General features: G+C 39.7%; 1 protein-coding gene across 1 annotated transcript in view; it reads left to right on the top strand.

The window, feature by feature from the left end:
- MCC (mutated in colorectal cancers) overlaps positions 1–25623 on the top strand; it is a gene marked incomplete at its 5' end in the record, with an annotated part of 68727 nt that overhangs the window by 23023 nt on the left and 20081 nt on the right. The window contains 8 exons of the mRNA XM_009582853.1: positions 748–954; positions 10986–11132; positions 11458–11547; positions 12228–12376; positions 14134–14274; positions 15476–15576; positions 18136–18319; positions 25152–25386. Of these exons, the coding sequence (XP_009581148.1) occupies positions 748–954; positions 10986–11132; positions 11458–11547; positions 12228–12376; positions 14134–14274; positions 15476–15576; positions 18136–18319; positions 25152–25386 (1254 nt within the window). The remainder of the gene's footprint in view (positions 1–747; positions 955–10985; positions 11133–11457; positions 11548–12227; positions 12377–14133; positions 14275–15475; positions 15577–18135; positions 18320–25151; positions 25387–25623) is intronic.

Genomic DNA, 25623 nt, shown 5'->3' with positions numbered 1-25623 from the left:
GGCATGGCAGTATTCCCTTGCTCGTGGTGTGTCCGTGTAGTTTAGTTTCACCCAGTGGAAGTAGCTGAATGTCGTTCATGCTGAATAGTGCCTACAAGGCACAGTTCTGAGCAAGGGGATGGGGCGGGAAATGCTAAATGGCATTATATGTCATTATATGGTATAATGTAAGCCTAGCCAAGGCCAGTTTTCTTTCTTTTATCTCTCTGTCACCTCTAGGAAAGAACATGCTCAGGGACATGGGAAAGAAGAGTCTTCTTTTTTTACTGTCTCACCCTTTTCTTTCCCCTTCTGTGGAGTTGGTTTAAAACTAAGAAAGGCCCCATGCCATGCACATTCGCAGGCTGCTACTTTCTGTCTGTTCCTCAGGCAGGGAAACAACAAGCACAGTGCTCACCCATGACAAGGAGTCATTAATTTGTTTTAAAATGTTCTGAGATGAAACTACTGGGATTACTGTCACTCATGGGTCACATATGTTTTATTTGCCTGTAAAAAGTCTCTGCTTTGGTGTTGATCAGTATGAAAAATTTTAATAAAATGGTTGAACTGTCAAACAAAATAAGCAATAATTTTGTTTGATATTACTTATCAAACAAAGGAAGCAAACTGCTGGTGTTGTGGGGCTGGCCGTGTACATATAAGTATATAGAGTTGCCTGTTACGCACTTCTGTCCTGTTACCATTAGTCTTGTTGAATCATCTTTCTCTGCTTCTTTCTGGTTTTTGATGGCACTATTTTTGCAGACCGTAGAAGAGATTGAGGGTGTACTGGGACGTGACCTTTATCCAAATCTATCTGAAGAGAGATCTCGATGGGAAAAGGAGCTAGCTGGCTTGCGGGAAGAGAATGAGAGCCTCACGGCCATGCTGTGTAGCAAAGAGGAGGAGCTGAACAGGACCAAGGCCACCATGAATGCTATTCGTGAAGAAAGGGACAGACTGCGTAGAAGGGTAAGGCTGCTGCATAGATGATGGCTTCTTGTTCCTCCTAGCCTGTATAATTTTGTCACCAGCACAAGCTCCCTGTACTGGCTGTAGGGCTTTTTGTTTTTAAAGCTGAGGCATACAAATTACAGAACTAGGACAAAACTGAACATAATTGAAAAAGAGTGTGTGATGAACAGCCAAGGTGTACAACAACCTGATGTCAGAAATCATGTGCTAACAGAAAACCTGATATTCATCTCCAAGGAAGCATATGTAACTTGTCTATAGAGAAAGCAGATGTTCATTTAGTGAATTTTCCTGTGAGGCATTTTTTTTTCCTGTAAACAACAAATATTTCTTTGTTTTTGATGGGAACTCAATTTGTGATTAGGAGAAAGAAAAAGAGCAGGACTCCTGTCAGTGTAATAATTCTCAGAACTGAACAATGCGTAGTCCCAGCCATGTCCTGCTTCCCTGTCTACATTTTATGATGCTGCAAGGTCAGATAAAGGCCTTGTGCTTTGTGTGGAGTCCAAAGTAAAAAAAAACCTGGAAATTTTTTCACAAAAAAGATGAAAAATCCAAGAGAAAGTGACCTCAATCTTTGTAACTTTTAAACTTTGTTAGCTTTGTCTGTGTTAAATCTGCAGAGTTTTGGCTAGATATGAAATAATTTTGTTTTTAAAACAGGCATTTTCAAGTTTGTGTTCAATTTGAGTGGCAATTTAGACCACTATATCTTGGTAAAATTATTGCAGGTGTTGCTCTTTACCTACTGGCAGCAGATTGAACTTTTATGCAAATACTGTCTTTCTAAAACAACATTGTTCTGTAGTGACTGTGTCATTTTAGCGTGAAGCTGCGTTGTATGAGACCTCCAGTCTTCAGATACCGAGCCACAAATTATTTTTGCAAAATTCTCTAGCCTCTCTTAACACTAAAAAAAGGTATGTGTGCTAAGGGAAGAGTGGTAATCTGCTATCATATAAAACAAGACTACTTCAACTTTTCCTTTGTAAAATTTAGTTTTATTATGTACTGTAAGTGTAAGTTGTTTTCAGTCCTGAAGTTTTTGGACTGGTTTTATAGTGACGCTTCTTTTTAAACAGAGGCAGTACTACCGCTTGAGCTACAGAAGTAGTATTTATGCACTTGGTGAATTATTGCAGGATCGGGGGGAGGGGGCAAGCGGACAGAGAATAGAAGCATGTGCTTGTGAAATTTGGTTACACAAATGCAGATTGACACTACAGATGATACAGATCAATACTGGATATCAAACAAGAAGAAAATAGATAGCCTTGAGGATAGATTTAATAGAAAAAGATTTAAATTTTGAGAAGTATGGAATGCAAGTTAAGGTGCTTAAACGATTGGTAACAAGAATTTATGCTGACAGCCAGGAGCTCCTCAGTTAAAAAACAGAAAAGGGGAAAGAATTGGTGTTTGTACCCTCAGGGACCAGGATGGCTCAGCAGTTGATGCATGGTGGCAAATTCAAGCCTACAATGTACCACATAAGTTATTTCCAGTAGAGATTGGAAAGACTGTATAAAGAGTGGTGAGATCTAACCTGGAATGTTGTAGGTAGTTCTTATCTCTTACGCTCGAAAAGGTTCAGTTTAAATTGGCAAAAAAAGATGTAGAAGATGGTGAGCTTACTTGGAGAAGTGACTTAAAGAGATCGTCAACTCTTTTCAACTTGGCAAAGCAAAATCTGAATTTGATTTCTCTTTACAAGTGCTGGAGAAAGCAAGTAAGAATGGGAGCTAATGGCTGTTCAAACTTAGGGACAAAACTGGAACAAGAACAGATTAATATAAACCACTATATTAGGGCAGAAATTAGACTATGAGGTGTCTAACAGACAAGAGGATTGTGGTTCTGAAGAAACAGTAAGGAGTAAGGCTACTGACAAACTACTTTGAAAATATTAAAGTTATGTTTGTATAATGAAATGTATGACTATGCGGGGATATCTATTAAACCCAGGATTGTTACATTAGGATCGTATCCAAAGGAAAGCAAAAAAGCGTACTTTTAATTGGCCCAGTTAATACAGCTTCATTAATTCTAGAGCTAGCCTTAGTATCTCTGCACAAAACTCTTATGTTTTTTGTCTGGCTGCCAGCAGTGGCAGAGGGTTGGATTAGATGATGAGGAAAACGCTGTTTAGTTCTGTGTATGCGGATACTGCTTGACTTGGTCAGTTGTAAATCGTCAGTGAACCAAGCATTTGTGGAGCCACAGAAGTGCTGGCTACGTTACTGAATATTTCAGAGTTTCCTTAGTATAGGCAGGGCCTAGGACTGAAAGGATAGTGTGTTAATCGTGCTGATCTAGTAGTTGCTGGCGGAATGCTGCATGTGTTACTGATGTCTCTCTATTATGGAAGCATCTCTGGTGGAAGTAGAATTGAGGTCATCAACTTATTTCATGTAAGTGGCTAGAGCAATTGTCAGATGATAGCAGCAGTGGGATGTTACTGACCCGAACTGTGTTCAGACCTCGGATCCTGGAGATGGTAAGTCTTGAATTGCTCTGTAGAGACTGTGAGCTGTCTTTCGTACACAGCAAGCCATTTTAAATGTTCATTCTTCTTTAATTAAGGAAATTCTTCTTGGATAGATTGGGTAGATGTCTTGCCCAGTAGACGAAGGGTTAATGTTGGATTGGCACAGAGCATAACAAAATCAAGCAGCCTCTATTCAGGCACAGCTGGCAGGTTTTTTTTTTTGCAGTTGTTTTCATTTATTTTGCACCTATAGAGGACTTTATTGAAATACGGTTTTTAATATCATCCTGAACTTGCAGAACAACTGGTTTATTGCCCCCACCAGAGAAGTTTGTTCATGGCATATGACCCTGTTAGCAACACTATGTAATTGGTGCATGGGAAACCATATTTGCATTTTAAATGTAACTTTGTGTCCATAGTTGCAACAAAATAAATGTTTTCTTTCACCTATTAAATATTTTCTGTATGCCACCTGAACTCAGAGTCACTTCAGATTATTTCCCTGGAGAGTGGGAAAGGAGATCCAACTAAAATTTAGTTATTATTTTTCTCAAATTAAATTGGGTGAAGCGGATAGCTTGAGGTTGACCAGATCAATAGGTCTGTTACTTTAGACCAATGTCTGTAATCAAGCAGAGTGCTTTCAATACATTTTTCTCAGGCTTGTTGGAGATTTAATTTAATTAGGTATTTACTGTGCTCAGTTAACAGATTGAGCCGCTTTCTAGAACGGTAGCTGAGGAACAACATACATGTGGAGTTTGTTTCTCACAGGTCATTAGTAAATGAGGTAACCGCTTATTTCTATAGGGTGCCTGCAGTGTAGTAGCTAATTTCATAACGCAGAGGTTTATTTTACCTCTGTATGATATTGCTGTATTAAAAATAAAACCTATTTAAGTCTGGGCCAGTCAACGCCCTAGAAACTGCTTATGCATAGCTGACGATAATCCTGCATCCAGTAATACAGATAAGATGCTGGGGAACTTCTGTACCAGTTCATGGTATTAATATTATTATTACATGAGAATAAGGTTGTAATCAGGTCAGCACCATTTACAACTGCTATATGTAGTAACGGGCCTAAATAGTAGTAGAAAAAGTAATATTTGTGTTCGTATGCAAAATCTCCTGTATCCACCAGGGAGTCAGATGAGCAGCACTGATACAGCATATAAACTCCATCATGACTGTAAAGTAAAGTTGTGGGTTTTTTAATTACTGCCCATGAAAGTTGCCAGATGAGTAGTGCCTCAGCCCAGTCCCAAGCAACCTGTTGGCCTAAGAAGCAGTGGGTGTGGGCAGTGTTCAGGCTTCCCTGAGGCTGTTGTGAAGAACCAAGTCTAAAGTGAAAAGGCGGTTCCAGCTCTGGAAGTCTGTTAAGTCTGTTCTCTGCATAAGCCAAATGTCAACTTGTTCAGTTAATCAAATGCTTTTAGTTGTGAGGATTATTCTGTATCTGCTCCAAACTCAGCTGAATTCACGAAACTGACCAGAACAAAAACAGACTTAATATTTTAACTATTTTCAACTTAAGACCTTCATGAAAACATAATCTGCAGAGGAGTAGAAAAGTGCAATTTTAATGCGTGATCCCTCCAGCTGTCCAGATTGCCCTCACTCCAAGAAACTTCATTTTACCACGAGGGCTCTCCCAAAATACCTTGTTCTTGCGGGGAGTTGAAACTTACCCAAACCGCAGCGGGAGTCAGATCCTTGGCCTCTCAGGCATTCTTGAGCCCACATTGTTCTCAGATGACACAAAGCTGGCGCAAGCTGCTTGTCTGTCCTTGTTTTGGCGTCATTTGTGTTGGGACCAGAAGGTATTGTTTCAGATTGCTAGAGAACACTGATATGTTACGGCCTTTAGAGATTATTGTCAGCTTGCACAGCTTAAAGTGATCCTTGAACTGTTCCGTCTCCTTGTCTCTTGGTGTGCACCAGAAACCTGAGGTAGCAGCCAAAAGGTGTTTCCATTCTCTGCCTCCTTCAGCTGCATGGTGTTTGCTTATGCAGCAGCATCTCCACTTAGCTGTTAACAAACTAGAGCTTTGCTTCTGTTTCCAAGCTTGTATGCAAATGCTCAGTGATAAAGCTGAAATTAAATGAGAAAAAGCCTGAGATAGGCTTACTGCCCTGTCTTGTGTTTTTCTCTGCTGTGTTCTAGCCTGGATCGGAACACTTCAGTGTGCTCGCAGCTTTTAGGGAATCCACCCTTCACCTCCCATGTTACGTCCTGCCATGTCCTTGGTTTTCATCGCTTTGCATCCTTTATAGAGGTGCAGCACCCAGATCTTTCTGCGTGGAGCTCTGCATGAGGGACTTTTGACTCAAAGGTGTCAAAAGCAGAGGAGTGCTTGGTAACATATTTGTACCACCCAGTGCAGTGTAGCCTCTCCTGCTACTTAAAAAAGCCGTGTGTATAAACCTTAGTAGGATACCTGTTCTCCCATAGCCTGTTGTGTCTGTGTTGTTCCCTCTCTCCATTCCTCAAAGTAATTACTCAAACTGCAGATTGATTTTCAGGTTGGCCAGAGGAGTAGCACTCCTCGTGACAGTTAAGTTCTTACGTATTCCTTGAAAGTAGACATCTTTGCAGAGGAGAGAGATTCTGTAAATGCCTCCTTTGAACTGATGAGTGCAGGCCTAAGCTCATTCAGCTCCAGAGAATTCATTGAGGAGATGGCCCTTATAAATACCAGGAAAGACTTCTTTACCATACTCAGTCAACCACAACAGACAACCTGTAGGAAATCAGACCTTGTTAGCTCTGGTGCTCGCAATTTAAGAGGAGCTGAAAATTACCTGGCTGAAAATAATCACCACTAGGCCTGACTGAAAGGTTAGGGGTGCTTCAGGCTGGGAAGGGCCCTCACCACTCAGAGCAGCTCGAATTGTCACACCGGTATTTCATTTTCCATCGTCCCCTCCACGGATTTGCAGTATGCATGGATAAATTGGAACGTGGGAGAGGTATATTCTCTTCCTGTGGTTTGCTGTACTTCATCTTCCTCTTCTGTGTAACAGAGAAAAAAATTGAAGCAGTATTAAAATGCTGGGAAAAAAATGTTACTATTTGAAGGGTTCAAAGATACTGCATGATGAAACAGGTCACAAGTAGGGTAGAAAGAAAAGAATCACAGGCATGCCCCGTATTTGAAACTGGTTTAGGAACAAAAGCAGCAGGTGTCCTTTGAATGTGGAAATCAGTGACAAAACCAGGTAGTTTGTAGCTGTGTTTTTTTATTTAAGATATGTTAACAAATCATGTAGTTGTGAGTATGCATGTGTAAAATACAAAGAGTAAAAACATGTTTCTTAGATTCATGATTATAGATGATGAGCATATTCCACCGAAGTATTTTCTATAACTCCCTATACATTTCTGCAAATATGTCCATGATGCCTCTTAATAACTTACGAAGTCTTTCATAAATCCAACATTACTGTAGCATGCCAGCCCCTTTTCGCTTCTATCCTTGCTGTCTTTTTATTTAGTTCTTAAGGTACCCATGAGAAATTATGCTTTATTTCGTCTGTCCTACTCCAATTCTCAGCATTCAAAGCAAAAAATTAGAAATGCAGCTAAACAATTTGTTCGTATTGCTGAACATCAAATATTAATAAATAAAATTTCCAGTTATTTAAGTTTATATTAATAATTTGAGAACGTCTGTTTGCACCTGACTTATCTTGGTATCTAGGCTGTTCCATTGCTCTGAAATCTAATGGCTCTGTTGCTTTGTGTTTTACTTAATGCCCCTGCTCCTGCTCTTTCCAAGGTTCCAGCACTTCTTTACTTCTGTAATTCTGTGGACTTCCTCCAGCTGTTTAGAAGATCTTTGCGCTTTCCTTTTTTTAATGGTGGATTTCACAGATGTTTCCCTGGATTTCTCCTTTTTTCCTCTGTTCTCACCACCTCTTTTTTTTCTGATCATATAATTAGATCTGCCTGTTGGCCACTTTCCATCTCAATTTAGAGTTTTAGAACCTTATGGCAATTTTTATATCCTTCTGGATGTTTCCGTCTTTAAACTTTCTGTAGATCTTTCTTTAAATCCTTCCTTGTTATTCTTCCCTAACTCACAAATCCATGCCTTCCTGTCTTTCAGTGGAACTTTTTTGGTTTTGTTTCTTTACTTGTCTTCACCTGTCGGATTTTGCCAATTTTGTCATCCGTTTTCTACAAGACCTGCGCTTCTTCTCTCTCCCATTTCCAAGTGTTTATTCTATGTGCAGTACTGCAATTACCTTCATTCTACTAGTAAACATAACCTTAAGAATAATTTATATTACATTGGTAACGATACTTAATACTGGTAGAAGTATTGAGCAGGGGCGGTCAGACAATTTTTAATCATACTTTTTAAACTAGACTTTTCATAACTCATGCATTCACCAATCCAGAGAAGAAACTGGCTCTTCTGAACTCTTTTTCTCTTGATTCCTGTTCTTTGGTCTTCCTTTATTTTTCCTGTAGAATTACTACTAGTGTGGGAAAAGTACTTTCTGAGGAGATGGTGCGTACTGCTCTATTTACGGTGGAGGTTTTGGTGACCAGAAATAGTTACCTAAACTGTCTCAGGGTGGTCTGGTGGGTGGGCAACCGAGTCATGAAATTGTAGCTTGGTGAATGTGTGAATTGTGAGATCGGTGATTTTACAAGTCAGACAAACTAGCCCTGTTGTCCTGCTCAGAATTACCATCCGGTACTTAGCGTTGCTAAAGTTAGTGCAGTTATTTATAGCAATTAATTCCGCATGTAATTTCTCAAATGAAGGCCTGAATCAGTAAATACATCAAGAAGCATGAATAAGCAGACAGTTTCTTTAAGTTGTGGTTGCTTCTATGATACCGTATTAAAGCAGTGACTTGCAGAGATTGATAACTGTGCAGTTCTCTGAGTTTTCTTTTATAAATGCTTTCCTGAGCAAAGCTTTGCCTGGCTACAGTCTTAGCTGTGTTCATTTTTCTTTCTGTTGCTGCTTTACAGACCCTTACGAATAATTGCATTTGTAATCGTGGCCAATAGTCGCTGCTCAGTAATAAAACATAGAGTAAAGGAAACCTATCTGCATTAAAGTTTTATATGATATTGTCCTTACATAAGGTGGTTTTAAACTTTGGAGTCAATGAATGCTTAGCGTTTTAAGCAACTTTAACACCCTGTTTCCTGGTTGCCCTTAAATTTAGAATGTTACTTGCTTTTGGACTGAAATCTTCCAGGACTAACTTCTGGGCATAGGTGAATGTTTTAGCAATTTTTAAGTCAGATGTTGAGGCAGGGATTTGATTTTATGAAGAATACATCCCTAGTGGTTTTCCTGTTTGTTTGCTTTTAAACAATGCTGTAACTTAAGCACTTGGGGAATTTCGTTTGGAACAGCCCAGGTTAAAAGAAATAGTAATAAACGTGATTTTGATTTAATGAAGTTTTGGGGCTGGTTTTTTTTTTTCCAGTGTTTATGCCACGGTACAAATCCTATCTGCACTGGCATTCCACATCTGCAAGCAGAAATATGCATATATGGTTTATTTCGGTTTTATGCATATCAGCAGGCTGAAATGATTGGTTTGCATCAGTAGAGTACTTCTGTCCTTAAGGTTTGCATTAGTGCAGCTGTACCCATGTTGAAATGATATCTGTCGGTATGAACAAAGGAGGCCTCAGCTGCAAATATGTAGAAGATACATGCTATGGATGTGCACTTTATACACTCTGCTCAGTTAACTTCATGATGTAATTACAGTTAAGATGTGTAATTCTGGGGCAAGCACCCATATCCATTTTTCAGCAAGTTACTTTAAACATTAGGGATTTGTTTTGAGGTTTTGTGTACTTTATCTTTTTTTTAACAGAGAGAAGCGATGGAGTTGTTTGGATTCGTTTTGTTTAAGGTGTAGCACTCCTCCACAACTGAATAGGGAAGTTATGAGTGCAGTTAGCCTTTATGTGCTCTTATTGTTGCCACCTAGAGCTTTTTATTAGTAACATGCAATTGTTCTGCTCTGTTATGTAAAACACATGGGCTTTTTTCTTTTTTGTAATTTCCACATACCTAAAAATTCTGTTATTTTGAGAGTAAGTCCTCAGGCAACCTGACCTTCAGTTTGTATATGACTGGGGGAAAGGCAGGGGTACTCTTCAGGGAAGTAGAAGCAGACTGTAGGGGATCCTAGGAGGCATAAGATACTGCTTTGGTGATTGGAGAGAGTTCCAGCTTGAACTCTTTCCTCAGTGCAGTAGGTTGAAGGGATCTGTATATGTTGTGCAGAGAGCACGCAGTCTGACGCTTCTTCAAGAGAAGAAGAGATTGCTAAAGCACGGACCATGCACTTCGTGGGCCTATAGCTGAAGAAAGCCTAAGCAACTTTAATTTTGATATTTTTTGACTAAGGAATTTCAGCTTGCTTAATCAGTTCTCTGTGTAAATGTATTGTATTTAGTATGAAATTCCACCTTGTTTTAGAGAGTAGGAATCAGAGTTGCGTTTCATGCTACAGGGGGGTATCAAATGGACTGAACTTTCATTTCACTGGACTTCTGGTAAAATTTCACCAGTTCTGTTTTGCAGCTAGACTGTTCCAACAAAATCAGCACAGAAACTTGCATATTAAAGTAAACACTCTATATTCAGATGGTTTCCTCCCCCTTCTCTCATCTCACACTCTTTATTTGAGATTCTCTGGGAAAAATGAGCTCTGTCACTTTACCTTGTGGCATAATTATGTATGCCACATAATTATGTGGCATAATAAATAAACAGACCATTTATTCTTCGTCTGTTAAGAATTATTCCAAGGTAAACACTATTATCTTTAGCTCAGCTATAGTTTGGCTCCTGCAGACTTTTTTTTTTTTTACCCTTTAGTCCTGAAAATCTTTTGACGTCAGTTCTACAAGTATCTGATGTGTCAAGAGGACCGTGCAGTGTTTGCAGTGTATGTTTACAGAGAGCTGCTGCAGACTGTTAGTTGGGTACTTTGCTGGTATTTTCTTGTCTGTACATTACTCACTATATGGTAGCTTTACTTAACTGTAGTTTTGAAAGCATGATTAACGTTTGAATTTCTTTGACCTTTAAATATGACAAAGTCATCCTGTGATATATTTATGTCAAGAGTTTTTTCAACAGTGGAGCTTTCCATTAATAGTAGCATCTTCATTTGTTTTGTTTAGGCATCATAATCTTAGGCTGGAGCATTAGCTTCACCCCAGAGAGAGTAATGTCTATACATGTAGTACAGCTGTACTGAAGGAGTTATATAAAACAACCTGAAACCTTGAGTAATTACTTTACAATATTACATTTGCATATTTCCACATTGCAAATAGTTTTAAAAATTGGCAACAATGGAATTTGAAAACAACCTCCATTCATCTGCTCCCCACATGAAAACTTTGCGGCCACCACAGGACAAAATACAACTTCTATGCTCAAGCCAGAAGCAATTAGGCTTGGCTAGACAATGAGAAAATCTCCAAACTATTTAAACCATAAAAGTGGAAAAAACAGAACGTTATGTTTTATTGCAGGTTCGGGAACTGCAAACACGTTTGCAAAGCGTGCAGGCAACAGGCCCATCCAGCCCAAGTCGTCTCACTTCTGCCAATCGACCCATTAACCCCAGCACGGGAGAGCTGAGCACAAGCAGCAGTAGCAATGACATTCCTATAGCCAAGGTGAGCTATTGTGTGTTGCAGTAACGCTTCTCATTATCTGGGAGAAGCGGGCTTCATTTTGCACAGCAGCTGTGCAAGCATCTGATTAACTGGGAGGTATCTAGAATCCCCAGAGAGTTTTCCGGGGTCCTGAGCAGGCCCATGAACTTGAGCTGCGGAAAGGAATTAAGCGCTAATGATTGTAATTCTCTCAGTTACAACACAGGTGTCAAATTTACAGTAGTTTACTTCAGGTTTGCAAGTGTAGCTAGTGAACAAATGCGTTTTGTGTAATCTTTATGGAGTGTGGGTTCCTGCGTAACCTGTGCAGCATTCTGACTTACAGATTGCTGAAAGAGTGAAGTTGTCAAAGACAAGATCAGAGTCTTCATCATCTGATAGACCTGTCTTAGGATCAGAAATCAGCAGCATAGGGGTAAGGACTAATAATTACGTGCGTGCATGATGCCTTCTGAAGATGACCTGTTCCATTAAAAGCAACATTGTTTTCTTATTAAATCAATATATGAGGTAACTGAAAATACTTTAAAAGTTATTTTGAGAAAAATGTTTCATCAGAGAGTATTTCACCCAATATTAAGATCTCATTTTCTCATAACTGGTGGCTAGAAATCAGTCTCCTAGTGACTTTAAGAGGATAATTTTGGAGTCAATTCCTCCAAAATACTATTCTTCAAGAAAAGACTGTTCAGTTGTATTTCACAACTTCCAATCGACAGAGAACTGGGTTCTGCTTTTAATGCCAATGTAAATCCATAACGCTGTTGTTACTGTGTTAATATTTGTTTCACTGAAGAACTTGGCTCTGACCTTTTGCTGAGCTTTCAAGAAAGTAAATAACTTCCATATTAGGCTTTTTAAATGTATGATGAAATAGGGCGTTCCACCTTTTGGTTAGTAGAATTTTAAATCAAAATAGCGTCTTAAAGTGGAAACACGTAAATGTTCTATTCAATGTAAAATTCATAGTAAAAACTGAATAATGATGCCTTGAAGTGAGTGCATGCAAGCATGTACAGCTTTCAATGCAGACTGCCCTGCGAGAGGAATCCAGTGGTTATCTATTCACAATGATCTATTAACTGCCCTGTGCAGGTGTCTAGTACTGTGGCTGAACATTTGGCACATTCCCTCCAAGACTGCTCAAACATCCAGGAAATATTCCAGACTCTTTATTCACATGGATCTGCTATCTCTGAAAGTAAAATCCGAGAGTTTGAAGTGGAGACAGAGAGATTAAATAGGTAAGGTGGAAAGTTAGATATGCTTAAATGTGTTGTCTGCTATTAGCTTTGTTAAAGTTACTACTTTTTTATCCTTTTCGAACATTTCTTAGTTCAGTCCCAGCTCAACTGTGGTAGCTGCAGATAAACATGGAATGTAGTTGATGAAGAGGAGATTGAATCGTATGCTAAGGATTGTTTCCATTAGTATGACAGTTTGGTCATGCATTATTCGATCAGGATGGCACCTTCACCTGTGACAGTTTGCACTGTAGAGTGTCCTTCTCTATGGCTGACCAAGTAGACATGGCATCTTTTTTCATAAGACACATTACTGCTAGAAATAAGGATTCCCATTACTTATTCTCCATCATTTTGGAATTAGCTTGCTTTTTTTTGTCCTGAAGAAACAGAATTATAGCATTAACTGTATCAATAAATGTGCTGATGTATGGTGGTGTGGCATACATACTAGTAAATAGACTTCTGTCTGCGGAAGAAAGATTGCAGCTTTCTGGTTGCAGTTAAAATACTGCTGGTGTTATCCTTCAATAAGCTCTATCAAAACCAATGCTTCGTGTCCTCTTTGTCACATAAAATCAGGATAAGGAACGTGAGAATCATGTCTCAGCATGTTTCCTTCCAAGTTCTCTTGTCCCCCAGCTATCTCAAATTTAGTCTGATCAATACAATCTCTCTTTTATTTGTAGCTCATGTTTTTGTAGTGCTGCAAAATGTGATACTTTTTTTCTTCGTTTTTCTTTTTTTTTTCTTTTTTTTTTCTTTTTTCTGTGCACTGCACAGTTATGCTTTGACAACATGTGTCCTTATAGGAGGCGTCAAAGAAGATCTAGGAGGTGAAGCATCTGAGAGTTCTAGCAGCTAGGAAAGTCAGGGCTTTATTCTGATTGCTGAGTAAATGGTATACTAGCCCTTCTCCTTCTTCTTGTGTTTGTTAACAAGTCAGTGATTCTAGAGTTCTGGATGGCACTGATTTCTTATTAGCTACCTGTCCAAATTTTGAAATCATTTGCCTGTCTGTTTTCAGTGTATGTCCAACCCTTACGATTAGGCATAGTACATTGATGTGTAGTGCAGTTATCAGCAGTGAGAATAAACAGTTAATACTGTTATTTGGAAGCCTCATTTTCAGATTCAGAGTTAACCTCATTGAGAAGAATATTACAATTAAGTTCTGATACGAGCTTCTCTTTGACTATTGGCAGAACTTTTGGACATGTCATTGCCTCATTGAAGCTTCATTCGTATTTTGGAAGTTTCCTCTCTAATCACAACCAAAATACTGCTTCAAGTGAAACAGTTATTCCGCACGTTCCAAAGAAAGGGGGCATTTATGCAGCTGCATGATCCCTACACACACCCACACATTGCAGTAAGAATATGCCACTTGAAACAAGAAGCAAATGTGGCAGCAGGAAGTGAGGAATGGAGGCAGAAAAATTAAGCAAAAGGTTAATATGAAGCTGCCCTACACAGTCTTGTGGCTACAGAATAAGGGTACAGCTTTCTGCTTGCTGCTGTTGCACAGGCTTATGATTACATAAGGAGAGGAGAAGGAGAAGAGGCCGTCCTAAGAGAAATTACTATCCTCTTGGCTCTTAATATGGGACACAGAACAGATAGATTTTGCCGTCTTCATTAAAAACCTTGTGTAGACCAAATGGTATTTGTTGTTTTAAATTATGATTGTTCTAGAGTTTTCAGGACAGTGTCTGCAAGCTAAGCTTGAAGGTTGCAAATTACTTCCTTTTCTACAGCCGTATTGAGCACTTGAAATCCCAGAATGACTTGTTGACAATAACACTGGAAGAGTGCAAGAGCAACGCCGAGAGGATGAGCATGCTTGTTGGGAAGTACGAGTCCAATGCCACAGCCCTCAGGCTTGCATTGCAGTACAGGTATGTACCTACGCAGAGGGTATCTCAGCCAGAAAAAGAGGGAGTGGGGGAGACTTTATAGAAATCTTTGAGAGTGAAATTGTTGGTGTGCCATAGTAATACTGTTTCTTTTTGTTTCCTTCCTGAAAAAGCACCCCTTTGGTTAAACTACTTGACAAACTACAGAACTGAAGTTATTGATAAAAGTGTATTTCAATCCTAGTTCACCAGCAGTAGTGAACTCGATCTAATAAAAATACACAGATTTATCTTTTCATTTTTAAATACTGAATTAACATTTGAATTAGGGGTTGTGTGTAGACTCGAACTGTCTCTGCTGTATCTGGTCTTAAGATAGAGGTTCTCTGTTTTAGGCTGGCACCTTTCACAAGACCAGTGGACCAAAGAACAGTATTGTACTCCACATAATTCAGAGTGACTTTATATTACATCAGTTGGAATTGTGGATGGATTGCTTGGTATTTGGTTACAAGTATCTAAATTTGCTTTAAAGTATATGTAAAAAGATGGTGTTATTTAACCTCCTTCAGCTGCAACTAATTTGTAATAGACAGTTCTGGTCTTAAGACAAATTGTGTGCTTTTTAAAGAATGTATTCTGCTACTATCAGCCTTGAGCAAATTACAAGGAAATGTAAATTGCAAATAGGTATATTAATGTATATATTTTCAGAAACATTAGAATGCAATTGGAATGAGTGGCTCACAACTGTATTTAGAAGCTGTTGTGTTGTAAGGAGGAAAACCTTACAGCCAGGACAGAGCAACAAGTATTTTTCTTGTCTTGTCTTTTCTTCTTACTATACTTTGTATAGTATAGTTATACAGTGGAGTATAGAATACTGTATTTTGTATAGTAAGAAGGCCTGAAAAAAGTTTCTCAAAGAGATCGTGTCAACCACCATTCGTATTGTTGACTGTTTCAGACGTGCTTCTGGAGCTTATATCACATCAGGTCATTCTCTTCATTACTTCAGGCCAACCTGGGACCATGATAAGGAAGGAGAGACTGTTGAATGCTTGTGATAACTAGCATACATGTGTTATGTCATCTAATATCCCTGCTGCTAGACAAGTAGTAGGGGATCATGCAGTTCATCAGCTACCTCTTTTTTTTGTTGCTGTTGCAGGTATTCTTCCCCTCTAAATTGCAGATACATTTTGTGTGATTTTTGTTTTCTGTGGTTGGTTTTCTCTTTCAGTGAACAATGCATAGAAGCATATGAGCTGCTGTTGGCATTGGCAGAAAGTGAGCAGAGTCTTATTCTTGGGCAGTTCAGAGCTGCAGGTGTTGGTTCTGTTGGTAAGATGTCAATGAATCACTTAATTTAATTTTTTTTTTGCATGTCAGCATTAGAGTTAGTTGTAACAATGAATCATCTCATGACCCATCACTTAAGAATGCTCTCCCGTCTTTTCTTGTTTTTAACTAATTAAATCATTTTACACACCCAAAAAGAAAAAGAGAGACTGGAATTAAATCATAAAATTCACCAGCAATTTAAATTAACCTACGTATATTATCACAAGGGGATGCCTATTCTGGCAGTGGTGGGGCTGCTACAGGCACGCAACTGTACAGGGTGGAATTATTAAATAATACTCATGAGCCTATGTGGCGTAGGGCCACACAGCTGTGGTAACTGCATGTACAGATTTTGTTTGAACCAGCAACACTGACCCCCCTAGAAGTTGAGTATAGTCTGTGGAAAAACTGGGATTAAGACAATACAAAAATGGTGTTGAGTAGTTACCAAAAAACCAAAAACATGGCTCTAGTTTTTCACCCCACATTTTACCTTTGCTCTGAAATGTTAAAACATTCTATCTTATGTTTTACTGTGTTGTCAGGGATATTAGCCTATACGTTCTGGGTTTTTCTTATTTTGTGGATAGTTAATCTTGTGGCTAGGTGTTGTTGGTTTTTAATATGCTGCTTGCTAAGTAATGGAATGAGCCACTATCATAGGTACAGTTCAGAAGTGTTTGGAGCTTGATGTTGCTGCTGGCTCCACTTTTCTGATAGAAAGAGGTGTTTACACAATGAACGATAATCTGGGTTTTATAGTCCCATTCCTTTTACTGATAGGAGAAGGTAGCCGTAGTAATCTTCAAGTAGAAAGAAGGGAAACCTTCAGAGAGAGAAGAATAGCTCTTTGTGCTGTGCTGAGGTAGTAACTGCCTGGTTGAGACAGCATTACAGTGTGAGCTTTTCAGGAATCACTGAAATGTAAACAGAAAGCTTTTAGAGGCAGAGTGACCATCTGGCTTTAGAGCCACAGGACTGACATGGTCAGCCTCTTGCACTCAGCCCAGAGCGGCTGCTAACTGTGCCCCTTATTTTGTATGTCTCCCAGTGCTAGAAGCAGGCCCTTGTGTACCTGTCTTGGCTTGTGCAGTATGTGCCATACACTAAACGTTGGAGTGGGTGGCTGAGATTTTCATCCGCCTTTCTTCTAGACTCTGGTCATTCCTTTCCACAGTGTGCTAGGGAGCCTTCCCTGCTGACAGAGATCAGTGGCCAGCAAAAGAGAATTTAGTCTTGGATTTTCTATTCACATAGGTGGCAGAAAGAAATCTTAGAAGGAAGAAATACTTTGGGTTTGAGTAGGATTTCATCTCACATGCATTTTGTGAAAGAGAGCGTAGTTTAGTTTTTATATAGGTGTCTGTCTACAGCTCTTAATTACGGTATTATCAGCTACAGCCCTGTGATAGAAATAGTGCCAATTTCCCATTACATAACAGAGCTTGGAGGAGGTTGTGTTCGGTTTATGTATCCTTACTTCACCGTGAAATTTGATTAAAACACCTAGATAAAATAGCAGATTTTTGGTTTGAAGATCAGTCAAGTTTTATATCAACATCTCTGAGTGGAAAATTCATGGGAGTTGCTTCTGCATCACTTAGAGCTGAGCATATCCAGCTGCTCTTGACAGAACATTCTCCCTTCCTTTCTTCCGCGTTAATGTTATTTCTAGTGCACTCACTTTACTTAGCAAGTGTGAAGTATGGGTAATTGGTCTTTGACTCGAATAAGGATGAAATGAAAATCTGACATAGGGTAAACTGGGGGGATTTTATACTCTCTGACATCTTTGCATTCTATTTGGTAATGTATGAATATATTGTAGTTTTGTTCAGACTTTCAGTGTAGCCACTAATGTGTCTTACTTAATGACTTAACTCCAGCTGGAGTTAGGACTATAAGAATAGTGACAGTGGTGGTTTCTGTCCTGCCTTTGCTGAAGGGATGGCTTACCAGTTGCATAGATGCTGCATAATCGCTAGAAATTATAGCAAATTAAAAAACACCCGTGCTAGTTTTCTTTTGGCTTAGTATGCATGACTGTAAACTCCGAAAGGCTGCTTCTAAGCAGTAAGGCAGTTCTTCCAGCTGGAAAGGTAACCTGTAAGAAGGTGTTCTGTTAAACCATTAGGCTTGAGACAAAGGTGCTTGTGAGAAAAAGCACTGGAAATGACCGCACTGTGAACCAGCACTGGACCGATTGGAGTAAGATTTGTAATTTAGGCTGAGGCTTTTCCAGTGTATTATTAGTTTGAGCATCCTAACCTAATCCTAATGCACAATGCACACCCTTACAAACAGACAAGCTAATTAAGATAAATCATCACTTAAGACATGTCCCTGGAGCTTGGGGCTGGGAGGGAGATCCATAAAAGCCAGTAGCCCAGTTACCACTGATGCTTACAGAAGTGAAGGTGCTTTTACGTCACGGATTGGTAATTTATTGTCATTGTCTTGGTGTAAACTGAGAGTGCGTAGAAGCATCTCTACTCCTGCCTTAATTTCTATCACCCTCCTCAAAGCTCTGAAACAGATTGTTTGCTTGAAAACTAGGGGACCAGACAGGTGATGAAAACATCACCCAGATGCTTAAGAGAGCTCATGACTGCCGCAAGACAGCTGAGAACGCAGCAAAAGCCTTGCTGATGAAACTAGATGGGAGCTGCGGGGGAGCCTACGCAATCACTGGCTGTAGCGTGCAGCCCTGGGAAAGCCTGTCATCCAACAGCCACACAAGGTAACGGCAAACTCACCTGCTCTTCTAATCCCCAAGTGTTTGATTTCAGACCAAAAGTTATGTTGTGTTGTATTTGCTGAACTACCTCCCTCACCTCAGTCCACTGGCTTCTTTGCTTTGATTTATAAGTCACCATGCCTCAGTGATATAATTGTCTTTAGACTTTGAACAACTCCAGCCAAGAAGGATTTTGTATAAATTTGTTGCAAATGGGTGACTCTGAACTTTGATCTTCCTCATAAAGGGCGAAACCATTACATTTGTTTTACATCAGTGGCTCTCTTGCTGTTTTATTGGAACTCAAATCATGTACTTCATATTTATATCTATTGTATGCAGACAGCACAGACATATGGACAACCAGAGATCAGAAATATGCTTCCATCGGCGTTTTTGGAGTGTTCAAGAATTGTTTTCTAAATGTTGCAAATCCAGCCATTTAGTTCTAAATAATTTCCTCTCTCTTCTCATTCCCCTTTGCCCCACTCCAAATTCTTCCTTCCCATACTATTCTTTCACAAGTGGAGTGGCAAATGAACATCATGACAGGCAGAGTGGATTCTTCCAGGAAAGGCTGCATATTGCAGTTTTTCTGAAGACCTATAAAATAATGAAACTTAAATGAGCTATTATTGTGGAAGTGTTCCAGTTCAAATACATCTGCTAGCAACTTCACTTTGAGTCATTGCCTGCCTGCAGTGTAATCGTACTCTGTGCAGTGAATATGCGTGCTTGTGTACGGATACAAATTTGGCAAGTATCCTGGATAAATATAGATTAACATTTTTCTTTTTAAAAGTTATTTTGGTTTCTCAGATTCACTCTAAAACTTCATTTTAATTTCTTTTTTTAAGCCAGTTCTTTTTTAAAATGCTGTCATTTTTTGACACTTTTAGAAGTTTATTTTAGTACTATGTCATTGCCTCTTCTTGCTGATGCCTCCTCCAAAGGATCTTATTTCCTGCCATGTGACTAGCATGGAATAGCTAAAAAGTGAGCAAAAAGGTAACCTGAGGGAACAGGGTCCAAATGTCAGGTAAATTTTAACGTTTTCTTTGAAGAAGTTTTATGGTACACTTTCAGTCCAAGAAAGCTGTATCTTTATTCAGAAATTAATGTGGCAGCATTTGCGCTAGTAACACATTGATCACTCATTGTACCAGAAGTATTTACTGGCCTGTTTTAGTGTTTGTTCTCCTAGCCTTTCACTGAAAGTGTTTGGTAGGAATATAGTCTCTACAGTCCTTGCTTTGTTGAACATCATTTTTGGTTTTTTGAGGGGGAAGATAAGGGAGGGAGGTGTGTGTGTTTGGGGAGGAAAATAAAATAATCCCTCATGCTCGTTGTTTACTGTGAACTTTTGGTGGTCACCTGGCAGTGTGTGTATGTGTGCACGTAACGTGTTGGCTGAGTAGATAAAGTTTCAGCAGAGTATGATTAAAATGGCATAGGATTTCAAATTTCATCAGTATAAACTGTGTCATGAAATGTAAAAATGCAAATGTGAATGCTTCTGTGTGCAAGAGAGGTGTTTTAGCTTGAATCATTATCATTGTAAGATAATTTTTTCTGGTGTGGAGCAAGATATTGTACTGAATAAGTTAACTATTGTTATCTGCTTTGGTATTTGTGGAACATGAGAGAGAAAAGCTTCTCTCACTCACCCAAATGGCACACAGCAAGTCAGGAACTTGTCATATGGGCATCCTGATCTGATCATCACTTACACATTGTCATCCCTCTCCCCTCCCCCCACGCCAAATGTAATTTGTCTTTGTCTAAACATACATATCAGTGACAATATTTCTGAAACTTTAGCTTCTCCATGAAATACTGATCTTCTCTTCTTTCCTTCTGTTGTGTTCAAGTGATATGTGGTAGAGGTGTTTTTAGATTTCTCCTTCCTGTGGACCCTGTCTCAGAATAGAGGTGTCCCCTCTTCAGCTTACAGGCGCATGACACTGTGCCAGCCCATAGATGGAAAATCTGTGTTGGTTCAAAAGGCACACGCCTTTCTATATTTATATCAGCAAATGTTCTATCTCAGGTTTAAAAAATTTAAGATTTTGTCTTTAACTCTCCTCTCCCTATCATTCTGTATCCTTTTTGTTCCTCTCCAGGACCCTACTCCTGCTTTTTGGAGTTACCCTGCCTATGTTGCCAGCTTTTTCAACCCATTCATGCAGGCTCCCTTGTCACTTGGCTCCCTGCTGCTCTAGACAGACTTCCCATTGCCGCAGACCTCCAGCCCTCTATGATTCTTTGGTGTTGATGGTTTCCATTTCCTTTCCTTTTCCATTACAATAGCAATCCAAGCAGAGATAGGAAAGCAGACTGCGGATTTCTAGCTTTCTAGATTTCCTGCAGGCTTAATGTTTTTTGTTTGTCTTAAAGAACTTGCCAGTCTATAAAACTGGGGAGTAGAACAAGCCCACATCGCTAGTGAGTGCTGTGTGAACCACCATTTGGGGACCACTGCACTGAAATGAAAACATTTTTACGTTATGTGGTTCAAACGTAGTCCGAACCCGCAAGACTGATCTTTTGCCATAGCTGTTTTAGTGTTCCAGGCTTTTAGTTGCAGATATGTATTGCTACCTTTTCCCTTTGAAACCAACTGAGTAAAGAGGTAGTGGGATGATGAAAACTGTCCTTTGCTGAGACTTGTGACAAATGAGTAATTGTCCCTGCTGTTCGAAATCCTATAAAATAGGGACTTATAATGGAATTGTTGACCCATCTTTAGCTTTGGCATTTCAAATGAGATTCTGAATGTCAAATCACTGAACACATTACTGAGAATAAATGCTTGGTGAGCCACTAGTGACAAGTGGTTAAAGACTGTAAAAGGGAGCAACTGAAATGAAAAGAAATGAAATGCAATAAAAGAGCATCACAGAGGTTGTTACTGGTGAAGTGAATAAAAATAATAGCAAGCATCTCAACTCATTTGGCTGGCAGCAGCACAATAATATTGCCGATTCGTTTTTTGAAAATAGAAATAGGTCTGCAGTGTAGTTGGAAGTCATAATTTTTTAATGGGCAGAAGCTAACTATAGAACATATATTGCCAACAAGGTTTGACTGATTGCACCTTAAAAAGAAGGAGACAAAAGAGAAGGCCTTGGTTGTAACACTGAAAATGGTGGATTTTATTCCCTGCAGTGTTCGTAAGCATCTGGATTTATGGGGGGAAGATCTGGTCTCTCATATGCAAAGGGAATTCTTTTCAGTATTACGCGGTGTCACAAAATGTCTGAACTCAGCCAAATGTAGGACTATATATCTCATGGGAATCACGTCAGATTTCAGGTAAGTAGCTGACAGACAAGATTATCTTGGCTGAAGTGTGCAAATAAGTTGTTTAGAAATATCCCAACAGATATCTTAATGTTATCTATGTAACACTTGATTGCGGGACTGAACTAGTCTCAGAAGGAAGCAGGGTAGTTTCACCAGGGATTCTGATTTTAGCCAAACTGTTGTTTGGCTTTTGGCTCGTTGCAGTATTTTTCAGTTTCTCAGGAAGTAACTATCTTTTGGCATTATGCTGTTTCAGATCTCAAGCCACTTCACCTAGAAGATGTTTGGCCCACGTGTACTGTGTATCAAATGCATTCTTTAAAGTGTAAGGTTGCGTGCAGACATTCAAGCAAGTTTTGTGGATTCTGTTCTGACAGCGTCATTTTAGTTCTATCAACTTTTGTATTATCCGCACCATTGCTGATTTGCAGATTTATTTATTGACTTGATTTTTAGCAGATGAACTGAAGCTTATACAGGGTTTTATGGACAAAATTTTGTAGTGTACAGAAGTTGCTCACACAGAGGCACTGTTGGAAGCCTCATTTATATCCATCCACTGCATTTTATACCCACACATGTGCGTGCAAACACACACATGCATGCCAGCAAATAAAACTGCACGTTATACTATACCAACCTGCATATTTTCCACAGGCTGTATATGAAAATTAATTTGACATCATCCAGGCATGACATCATTGTAAAAGATTTGAGGGATGAAGTGAGTGGGAAGAACATTTCTCTTTGCTTGTTCTGAATACAACAGCAGTTAGAATGAGCAAATTGATGTTGTATTCCCTCCAGGTGTGATGAAATTGTGATCCTTTCTCTATCCTTACCTGCATGCTTGAGAAATGAGAAACTGCACATCTTTTGCAACAGTTTCATTTGTTTTTTGGATGGGTGCATTTTACTACATATGCATTCTGTCGGTCTGTTTTCCTTTGTCCTGATTGTTGTTAGAAGGGGGAGCAATATCTGAAATTCAGGATCATATGCTCACCTGCTGTGGGCCCTTAAATAGAGCAGCAATGGACTAGCATTCTGGCTGTGGAGAGCTGTATGGTGGGGCTTTTGGGGGAACACGCCCTGGCAGAGCTGTGCTGTGGGAGTTCAGAAACACTGCAGCGTTGTTTCCATCCCTCATCATGCAGCCTCATTTTTACAACAGTCCAAAGCGGGCTTTGTACCCCGGCTTTCTGCAACCCATACTGCTTCCAGTCTTCTGGGTGGGGACTTGCTAAATGTGGTGGGAGAGGGAAGGTTCTTCTCCCTTGGTGTGCTGACTGAGACAGCTTCCTTGCTAAGCTCCCCTCACCTTCTTAAAAAAAAAAAAAAAGAAAGAAAAAAAAAAAAAGAAGAAGAGCAGCTTGCTAGCAATTCACCAGAGGAGCCAACTCAGCTGCAGACAGGCAGGCAGGCAGGCAGCCAGGACTGAAGTAAAAGCAGCCTGAATATCACTGGCAACAGTCCAGACTGCCTTCCTCAGTTTGGACTGCTCTCGCCTAAAATATACGTGCATAGCCGTGCATCTTTAAGGGCCAAAATCTGTGAATACCCAGTGAGTATGAAGTCCAACACAACATAATAATAGACTTTCAGCATTTTTGCTCAGGTTTCATTCCCAGCAGGAGAGCTAGGTTTTCTTTTCTTTGCAAGCGAAAACTGAGATGAGCTCTTTGTGTCCCAAGATTTGAAGCCTGTGTAGGCTTTACAAGCTGTCCATCCTCCAACAACAGCTGTTTTACATTTAATCCAGAAAAGCTGTGCAATTGCTGTCTTTGGGTGCTGAGGAAACTTGCAACGTGACTTCAGTACAGAATTAAGTATTTCTCACATCGTCTGTCCCCATGATTTTTATATCAAATATCTACTTCAGAGAGGTATCTTCAGAGTCAGTAAAGCAAGATCTATTAAGTGTTTCGAGATTCTCTAATGAAGAACTAAGTATGAGCAAAAATTTCTTTCAACCTGAAAGGGTTTCTATGTAGTGTAGGTATGGGGTGGTTTTAGCTTCACTGCAGATGGAAATGCATGAAAACAAAAACAAAGACCGGTTTACACTTGTGGTAAATATGGCACCTATTATCCCTAAGAAAAGGAAGGAATAATGGGAAATTGACAGAGAACTGTAGTAAAGAACTGTAATGCTATATTTCATGAGAGGGGAGGATTTTGAGAAATCTTTGTAGACCTGCCAATTCTCCATCTCCTCCAAGGCTGTGCTTGGAATTTGTGGGAAGATTGGCAATTATCTGAGGCACTTAAAAATCAATGTAGCTTTGGCTGAAGTAGAACCAAAAGAAAAGAGAAAAATCAAGCCTATCTTGATACGCTTCCCCTTTTTCACATGCATAATATATTTTAGGACACCATCCTGACTCTCACAGCATGTAGCGGGTGGGGCTTTTTTTCTTCCTACAAAAATGTTGAACAGCAGTGCAATTTGATACAGAAAGTCATTTATTCCCCTGCTGATAACTGAGATCATCTAGCATTCCAGACAAGCACAGTTAATGGATGACTTATCCCTCACCCCGCAGCTGATTACAGGACCTCAGGAGACAGCAGGCAGCTTTGAGTGAGGTTATAGAAACAACACAGCATTTTATTTTCCTTTTAGTGTTATTGCAACTATATTCAGCCCTGGAATGCTATGGCTGTATCAGTCTCGGCCCCCCACAGCACTGGCATGTGTGTAGGTGGGCAGGCAGCACTGAGCCGCCCTTGCTCTAAGATACTAGTTCTCCCTTTCTGCGATCTCTGTGTCAAACATTTGTGAGGCAGACTAATGGGCAGTCATTTGTTTGATGCCTGTAGATAGAAGTTCCGCGAAGTCTAATGATGACTTTTTATTAAAAACCCTGCTAACTTATGGGTTGGTTTTAAACTCCTCCAGCCCTGAAAGACTGTCAGTGTACTGAGGAATACACCTTAACATGAATTGAAAGATGCTACTTCCTGGCATCTGCCAGTGGAATTTTGCTCAGGTTGATTCCTACAAGTATCCATTAAAAATATCTGAGATGATAACTGATATTGCCATCAGCAGAGATAAATGAGGTCTGGGCTGATTCTTTTTTCTTAGCAGATGCTTCTTCCCAAAGAAGATGAAGACCAGTGGCTGAGCAGCAGAGAGAAGCTTGCCCTGCTAGGGTATTTCTAAGAAGGCTTAAGTAGGTTCCCCCTCCCCGCCCCCCCCCCAATTAAAAAAAAGACTTGTTTCAGAAGACACCATTCCAGAAAAGGTAATTCAGTTACACATCACTAAATATCTGGCTTTGCAGAGAAGTTGTCACATGATTCAATTTTCTCATGCAGCTTAGAGAATTAATTTCTTTTCTGAATTTGCCATACCCCACTGCATCTTCTGAACATTGCAATGTCCAGTCCACGCTGCGTGTGTCCTTTCTGTGAACTTTTAAGTAAGACTCAGATGTGTTGATGAAGTATTGGGAGAGTGTTTGATGTAAAAGTACAGAATTTGTTCCAAATGTTTTTTTAATACCATTCTTTCTCTTTCCAGTACTACCAGTTCAACTGCAAGCAGTTGTGATACGGAATTTACAAAGGAGGATGAGCAGCGGCTGAAAGATTACATCCAGCAGTTGAAAAATGACAGAGCAGCAGTGAAACTGACAATGCTGGAGCTGGAAAGCATCCACATTGATCCCCTTAGTTATGATGTTAAACCTCGTGGAGACAGCCAGAGGCTAGACCTGGAAAATGCGGTCTTGATGCAGGAACTTATGGCAATGAAGGTATTTTATTTATATCCAACAGGCTAACTGCACTGCTGACAGTGCCCCTGTGCTACAAAACATGCTCACTCACACACATGGGAGGCTTTGGTAGCGATCACTGGGTAATAATGGATAACTTTGTTGAAACAAATAATCAGGGCTGAGAATCCAGTAGTCAGAAAGTGACAGGAGGCAGTGCATTAACAGTGACGAGTTACGTGTGATTTGAATTAGGCGAGGACTTAATCCATAGCT

Source organism: Fulmarus glacialis, unplaced genomic scaffold (genome assembly GCF_000690835.1).
Source record: "Fulmarus glacialis isolate BGI_N327 unplaced genomic scaffold, ASM69083v1 scaffold16588, whole genome shotgun sequence".
Classification (NCBI taxonomy): Eukaryota; Metazoa; Chordata; class Aves; order Procellariiformes; family Procellariidae; genus Fulmarus; species Fulmarus glacialis.
Note: the sequence above shows the minus strand (reverse complement) of the source record. Positions and strands in the feature narration are given on the sequence as shown.